The sequence below is a fragment of the Arachis hypogaea genome, chromosome 13 (assembly GCF_003086295.3).
Source record: "Arachis hypogaea cultivar Tifrunner chromosome 13, arahy.Tifrunner.gnm2.J5K5, whole genome shotgun sequence".
Lineage (NCBI taxonomy): Eukaryota > Viridiplantae > Streptophyta > Magnoliopsida > Fabales > Fabaceae > Arachis > Arachis hypogaea.
Genome location: NC_092048.1, coordinates 110,678,262 through 110,686,510, shown reverse-complemented (window position 1 = coordinate 110,686,510; position 8,249 = coordinate 110,678,262). Strand labels below are relative to the sequence as shown.

The window sequence follows — 8,249 nt, the reverse complement described above, 5'->3', positions numbered from 1 at the left end:
CCTTATCTATTTTTTCTCTCCGAAAAGAATGTGTGTGAGTATATCCAAATTCAATGATTATGTAAATGCGCGTGGAAGGGAGAGCATTGTTGCTGATGAACGAACAAAAAGAAAATATATGTTTAAAATTAACTGATATATAATAAGAAATATGTACGTGATTCCGCACGTAATAAAAGGCTTAAAACGTAAATTGCAAATATTTAATTATTTTCGAATTTGTTAAAGCACCTATTTTATATAATAATGGGAATTTTATTGAGTATAAGGTTGATGTATGATCTTGATAAGCTAACTAATATGGAAGGCACCAATTTTTCCTTTTGTTTTTATTTTATGAAAGAAAAAGAAAAAGAAAAGAAAAAGATGCGGTCCCAGGCATGGAGGATAGAGAGAGTAGAATGGGTGGAGTACTTTAAGTGACCAATTAATAAGAATTAGATAGGCAAAGCTAAGCAAGCTAAGGCAGCAGGACCACCACACCATCCTCTCCTCCTTATTTTACTTTTTACATGACCCTTCCTAAACTCATTTACCTTTTTTCTCTTTCTCTTTCTTTGGCTTCTAAATAGCCACACAAGGGAAGAAGAAGGGGGGAAGAGGAGGACCCACCTACTCCTACTAAAAGAACCGTCCTGGCTCACTCAAAGTCTCAAACCCATCTGAGAAAGTCCAGCTAGGGCTGATTTCATTCCTAATTTTGATTTTGGTTTGGGTTTCGGGGTATTAATAAAGGGATAATCGAAGGAAACCGGAGCGATGTGGCGGCTTGTACTTTATGTAGCAGGCATTATCATTTTCCTCCATACACACTTCAATTCCTAGAGGTCTAGTATTTTTTTATTTATTCTTTTACTATTGTCTATTGTCTATTCAACTTAAACTTAAGTTTAATTTTGTTACTAATAATTTAATCTAATGTGACTACAAAATAATAATAATATTAATTTGGAAAATTTCGTTGATATTTTTGGCCTTGTGCGAACACTATTTTGGATGTATTATTTATATTTATATTATGATGATAATGCATTGACTCATGAATGGTGTCTTTAGAGAGAGAGAGAGAGGAAATGATGATGATAATAGGATGGAGGTGATGATGACCCCCTCGTCTACCTCTCTCTGAGTTTCATAGTATACACCGTACTCCGTCATCTATCTGATCTGATCTCTTGTTTGCCTTATTAACAAACACAGAGAGAAAGAGAGAGAGAGAGAGATGGTTTCATCATCAAGTGGTGGATTCTGCTACACCTACAGCGATAATCCTGGAGGAGGAGGAGGAAGCGGCTTTGTATCTGATTCGGAGATGGAGATGAAGTGGAAAACCTTGTTCGCCAACAACGAACCACCACCTCCTACTTGTTTTGATCTAATACTCCAAAACACGCCAAGCCAAGGCCTTTCACTATCTCTTAGCTCAAACAACCCTTCTTCTATTTCTCTCCAATCTTTTCCCCTAAGACAACAACATCATGAGATGGCGCTGCAAGGCCATTACTCGCTCAAGGCCTCCAGGTTCTTGCTACCGGCACAGCAACTCCTCAACGAGTTCTGTAGCCTAGGAACCAAGCAACTCAATAATCAACTCATCAAGCGTAACAAGAACAACACCAACCCCCCACCTCTTACCTCTCTAGACTTGGTTGAATTGCACAAGAGAAAGGCTAAGCTCCTTGTCATGCTCCAAGAGGTAACGCTAATGCTACTCAATAATTGATTATTAATATGTGATGATTTAATTTGATATGATAAGCAGGTGGATACAAGATACGAGCACTACTGTAATCAGATGAAGGGAGTGGTGGCGTCATTTGAGGCCATGGCGGGGGAGGGAGCGGCCACCGTGTACTCGGCACTTGCGCTCAAGGCCATGTCACGCCACTTCAGATGCTTGAAGGATGGGATACTGGAACAGATAGAGGCCACTCGGAAGGGGATGGGAGAGAAGGATCCAATTGCACCGGGCACCACTAAGGGCCAAACCCCCAGGCTTAGAATCATTGACCAGGCTTTGAGACAGCAAAGGGCTTTTCACCAAACCATCTCCATGGAATCTCATCCCTGGAGACCCCAACGTGGCCTTCCTGAACGTTCCGTTTCTCTTCTCCGCGCTTGGCTTTTCGAGCATTTTCTTCACCCGTAATAATAATCTTCAATTCTTAATTACCATATATAATCATTTTTCCTATTTCCTAATTATCTCCTACTACCACTACTCCATCTCATGCTGTGTAATAGGTAGATCACAAAATTATATCCAGTGCCGGATTAAGTATGCTGCAAAATTGATTTTTCTAAAGAATCAATGTTAGTTCTCTCCAAAGGAAAGCAACAAGTAGCTGAGTAGAAGCGAATATATATGTTAGCGCAAGTAGTTTCATTTCTCATATTTGCAGATTCTCATCATCAATCATTTATGCTTTGCCACTTTGTGTGCATCACCATTCCGATTCCAACCTTTTCCGTATTTTATTTTTACAAGATATATTTATATATGCAATTCTTTCGTCTGCTTAATTTGTTAATTCTTTATCTCTCTACCTACTACCTTTTAATTCTGTGTTTGAATTCTTCTGAGTAGGACCCCTTTTCCACTTGTTATCTCAATATATTAGTATTTATGGAAGGTCATATTCCTAATAATTTTTTGGGTAAAAAACGTTTGCAGGTACCCAAGTGATGTTGATAAACATATTTTAGCACGCCAAACTGGTCTCTCTAGAAGCCAGGTACGTCCACCCATACCCTAATTCCCTTACTCTTCCATTTTATTTACTTTAATTTGCATACATAATTATAAGATAAAAATGTATATGCACTTGTCTCTATGTAAAATTAATAGTAAAAAATTGTTTAATAATTTGATGTATTTGACAAAATTATAATCTAATAATTATTAACTATCAATTTTATATAAATATATCTGATCGTGATATTTCGCCTAATTATAATCCATCATGTATTTAATACTAATTATTTGGTGACACATAACACATATACAAGCAGGTTTCAAATTGGTTTATCAATGCAAGGGTGAGGCTATGGAAGCCAATGGTGGAGGAAATGTACTTGGAAGAAGAGAAGGAGGCTGCTGCAGCATCCTCGGAGGGAGGAGGAGGCAGCAACACTGAAGATTTTCAAAACCTATCTCCAAATTCAGCAGCAAGACCAGAGGATCAGAAGCCTCGCCTACTTCGAATCGATTCGGAATGCATGTCCTCAATCATCAACAACTCTGATCATCGCAAAGATAACCATCAGCAGATGAATCAACAAGAGGAGGAACAGTACTTAGGGCGAGGTGTCGCAGACACGTTTGGATCAGTGGAGATTGATTTCTCATCATATCCTCAGGGCTTCAATAACAGTGGAGGAGGTGCGGTTTCTTTGACGCTAGGGTTACAGCAACACGGTGGAAACGGGGTGAGCTTGGCTTTCCCGCCAGAAACTCATCATCAGCATCAGGCCTCCATGTTCTACTCATCAAGGGACCAGATTATTGAAGACTGTAGTCAACCAGTTCAGTACTCTCTTTTGGATGGCGAAGCACACGCCATGCCCTACAGGAATTTGATGGGGACCCAGTTGCTTCATGACTTGGCCGGATAGAAAATAATGCGCTTACTCTCTTCCTTTTCTTTTATCTGTTGCTCTACAAATTTAGTATGTTATACAAATTTTTATAGTAACAGATAAAGGAGGACACAGAGAATAATATTATTCTTTTAGAAATTAATTAGTTGTAGTTGAATATTAAAATCAATACTTGACAGTGCTTCTATACATAAAGCTTCAATTTGCTACGGATCGGACACTTAGTGATTAGATGATTATATATATAGTTTGATGAACTGAAGATATTAATTCATGCCTTCTCTATTTTCCAATTGAATCTTTCATATAATTATTGATGCTAGATTCTTACGTATATATTTTTATATAAATATATGTATAATTTAATTAATTTTTAATATATCTTTTATATTTTAATATATATTTTGTACTAATAATTAATTTTAATAGTGAAGGTTGATTTTTATAATTTTCATCGAGGAGTGTTAGAGGGTCAATAAATTTTATAATTTGTAATCATTAATTAACTATTATCAATATTTTTAATAGTGTGAGATTACATCTAATGATGTGGATTATTTACTTTTTTTTTTTTATATTTAAGTATTGACTAAATTTTAATAAACATGCTGTCCTAGACTTTCTCTGTATATATATACACCCATAATAATTATCAAAAGATTATTTTTGTTATGATACTGGCGTATAAATATGCATAGCTTCTTTTTTAGAAAGCCTCATGAGAAGGTTGATGGGGCCGGGGGCTTCCATTTACCTCCAGTGGCCTAACAAAACAAGTGGAAATTAACATGAGATTTTTTTCAGGATTGAAGATATTTGTAGTTTATACGCGGAAAGAAAAAGAATATTATAAAAGGACAATAAATCATTTTGGCCGAACGGTTTTGTTTGGATGCTAGGTAGAAGAAAAGCTAAGAGTTATGAATAAATATCAAAGATAATTTTGATGGTGGTTCCGGTTCGTTGTGGTCCCTAAGTATTCACCTCAGGAAAGACAACTTCTCGTGCCAATGAGATTGGTTGCTTTTTTATTATTTGTCCCTTTTCTCATTGTTTTATCGGTGCCCCTTCTTTTTTTGACAATGAAAATTTGCCTTTTCATAAGTTTAGTGTTGAAGCCACTAGGGTTTTTATCACCAGATCAATGCTTTTTCAAGAACGCAACTTGTATTCTATCGAATGCTTATAATTTACAGAATAGAATATGTATCGCGTATCTATACGTACACAATCAAGCCAAGTTTAATCGATTAAAATGATTCTGTTACGGGTAAAAAGTCATAAATATTCATTCTTCTACCTACTTATTTTCTTCGTTCTTTAATGGGAAAAATCCAATATAACTCCTCTTCAATTCATTGATACAACAATATCAGGACTGCGTGCAACAAGTAAATATCAGTAAAATAATATTTCATCAAGCAAAATGATTGATTTATCAACATTAATTTACAAACTTACAACACTTAAAATGGTTAGATGTATGTATATATATTTTTGTCCTTTTATTTGTTTCCTTCATAAGACTTCAAACTACGTGGAATATATTTTTTGGACTTTCAAGTATATATCTCCACGTACTAAACTATGGAGTCATCGATGTATCCTTTTTATAATTAATTTTTTTATATATATAAACACATGATGAAATCTAATGAAGACAAATTCAAGTACGTACAGTTACGTAATAAACGACCTTAATAATTAAGGAAAAAAGATGTACCAACTAACCATGACATATCATATGATTCATGAATATGCAAGCCAGCCTCTCTACTATATTTCCAGTGTTATGTAGCGAAAATGTTTAATTTGTTCGCTGACATGTTAATAAGTAACAAATGATGATTATTTTTTTTTTTTACATGTTAAATTTTGGGTAGGCCGTGTGACTGTGAATTTGGAAGTTGGAACACCATGATATACGGTATACTAAGAATTAAGAAACACCCAAGACATGAAAGTTATTTATTTACTTTTCTTAACACGGCAAGGAAACATGAGAAATTAAACAAGTCAATTTCATGAGTTCCCTGGTGTTGGTGTATATATGCTACACATATATATGTAGAGAGAAAGAGATCAGATAAGCTAAGTAGCCACGTGGTTGACTACTATATATCCAACATAAGGCGATATACATCATAGAGGAATTAAGATCTCAGAAACTAGTTTAATTTTCTACTAGGTTGGAAAATGTAGAACACGTACTGACTCGTGATTTGATCTACAGAGATATATAATTAATGAACAATTGAATTATTACAAATTAAAACAAAGAATAAGCTTAAGCTTACTAGCTAACTGGGGTGTTTGGTGATTGGAGAATGGAGAAAGGGGAAAGAGAATTTATGAGAATGGTGATAAGATGTGGCTAGCTAGGTATGATTAATTGAGAGAACGAGTACGCAGCCAATAATATTAGTATTATCAATTAAGACCCACATACAGCAATGGGCTTCAGGACCGCGTCTTCCACACGTCCATGTCTATGTTATTAATCCATTCATCTATAATTCTATACTAATTATTATGAGACCCAGAATATTAGTATATCGAAATACTTAATTATTTTCTGAGGTGACCGACTCAACTAACTTGTAAATTTTGCCTTTATTTCCAAATAACCTTTTAATAAAATGTCTGCAGACTGCAGACCACATACAAGTTTTGCAGATTGTACTGTCTTGTGTATGAGATGTTACCTTTTTGCTGTGTCTTGCTAGCTGTGTCCACCTGTTTGTTAATTACAAACTTTCTGGAAACTTTAGAGATATATTTATGAAGAATATTTGATGGAAATATTAGCTTGTTTGACTGGGAGTAGTTGTTGGATCCCTTGATAATGTAACAGAGTAATGCCATTAAAATATGTGAATAAAAAAAATAGAATTCAACTAAATAATTTAGACAATAATAAATTAATACGTGTTCCGAGAATTACCTAAAACAGGATTTTTTTTTTGCTTGTAAGTAAGGCCCAAATTTCTGATGGAGTGTGCTCCGACTTGTCCCACGTCTTGTGGCCGTCGTTCGAGTTGTTTGTGAGAAGGTGGGGGTGGTACCTGCAAGACACTCCGATACTTCAGTTAACAAGGGGTTAAGTATGTTTAAAGTATTGGAACTTAAATTTAGCTGAGTGTATCAGTGTATTTATAGGGGATGAACCAATAACTATCGTTGAAGTAGTTCTACTTCTAATGGTAGATAACCGTCCTTTTATCTTAGGATTGTTGAAATCTCTCTTCCAGGATTGATAAGAGATTTAAGGAGGCAGTTACTCACTTGGATAAGTGTTAATTGCCTGCTTGCGTTGATCCCGACCTCTTTAAGGAGGTCGGACAAGCGGTGGAGGCCAATCTTCTAGATTTGGCCTTTTAACTTTATTGGGCCTGGCTTATATTTTGGGCTAGGGTATGAACAGTGCCTCTACTCGAGTCCGATCTCTTTATTTGAGTCGGATAAGGACGGAGATACGTAAGTCAGCAGTGTCTTTTCAAGTTGTAAGACCGACGTGATTTCAACTTAAAACCGACATGGTTTAAAATTTTCAACCGTCGCGTCCGTTGGCTTTTCGCATTAACACGTGGGGAGCGATTACATTGGTAACGGCGCGTCCTTTAAATGAGTGGGTCATTTTACAATCATGCCCCTGGTGCCTTATAAATACTTTTCCCTTCTTTCTCTTTCTTCTTTGTCGTCTTCCCTGTAAACTCCCTTTCGAGCTTTCATTTTCACCCCCATCTCTCTGTATCTTTGGTGTTTGTGCTCTAAACCTTTGGCTCCCGGCTCTTTGGCGCTTGCTCCATCTCCGTTTCCCCTTCTTTGAAAAGGTTAGTTCCTCGCTGCTCTCATACTTTCTTGGTTTTTTCAGTGCTTTCTATTAAGTGAACTGCATGCTTGAGAGAGGGTCTTACACTGTGCTTTCACCGTAGTTTGCAATAGGAGCTTTTTGAGAATTTTGCGCTTTTCTTCTTATGAAAGATGGGTTCTTTGTAACTGTTTGATTGTTCTTTTGTTTTGTTGAAGAGAAGTACTTCCTATCCAACTTGTTTTTTATGGTTTCTTCTCTTTGTGCTATGTAGGTATACCTTCTTATTTTTTCAGCTTTTATTTTCCAAAATGTCTTTCCGGATTTCTGAAGATTTGTTGCGATGGGTAGATTCCTCTGTTCTCGTATCCAACCCTTTTGTTGATAATGTTTTCGTAGAAGAACTTCGTAAGCATCATAGGATCTGTAATTCTATTGAGGACGAAGCTAAATACAAAATAGTTGCCCCTGACCTTGAGGATCGGGTTTGCTGTGGGAGGGTGACCGAGTCGGAACCCCACTTTATTTTCATGTATGACTGTCTGTTTACTCGTCTAGGAGTTATGTTTCATTTTTCTGCCTTTGAAATGGAGATGTTGTCCCACTGTAGGGTGGCCCCTTCCCAGTTCCACCCCCAATTCTTGGGGTTTTCTTAAAATTTACCAACTTGTTAGCCGTAAACTTGGTTTTCTGATCTCTTTGAGAGTCTTTTTCTATCTTTTTCACTTGACCAGACCTTTTAGTGCTCAAAACAAACAGCATTGGGTCTCTTTCCGAGCTATTCAAGGTCGGAAGGTGTTTTCTATTTTTGATGAGTCGTTCCACAATTTCAAAAACT

General features: G+C 36.3%; 1 protein-coding gene across 2 annotated transcripts; it reads left to right on the top strand.

Moving 5' to 3' along the window:
• The first annotated feature begins 443 nt into the window (after positions 1-443).
• LOC112732659 (homeobox protein BEL1 homolog) lies at positions 444-3,893 on the top strand. 2 transcript variants are annotated; one of them, XM_025781408.3, is made up of 5 exons: positions 444-827; positions 1,201-1,696; positions 1,763-2,145; positions 2,675-2,735; positions 3,013-3,893. In XM_025781408.3, the coding sequence occupies exons 2-5, from the start codon at positions 1,223-1,225 to the stop codon at positions 3,613-3,615; spliced, it is 1,521 nt and encodes a 506-aa protein (XP_025637193.1). In that variant the 5' UTR covers positions 444-827; positions 1,201-1,222; the 3' UTR covers positions 3,616-3,893. The 2 variants fall into 2 exon arrangements, with proteins under 2 accessions (XP_025637193.1, XP_072068348.1); XM_072212247.1 differs by lacking the exon at positions 444-827 and having other exon boundaries at positions 828-1,696.
• Positions 3,894-8,249: the final 4,356 nt, after the last annotated feature.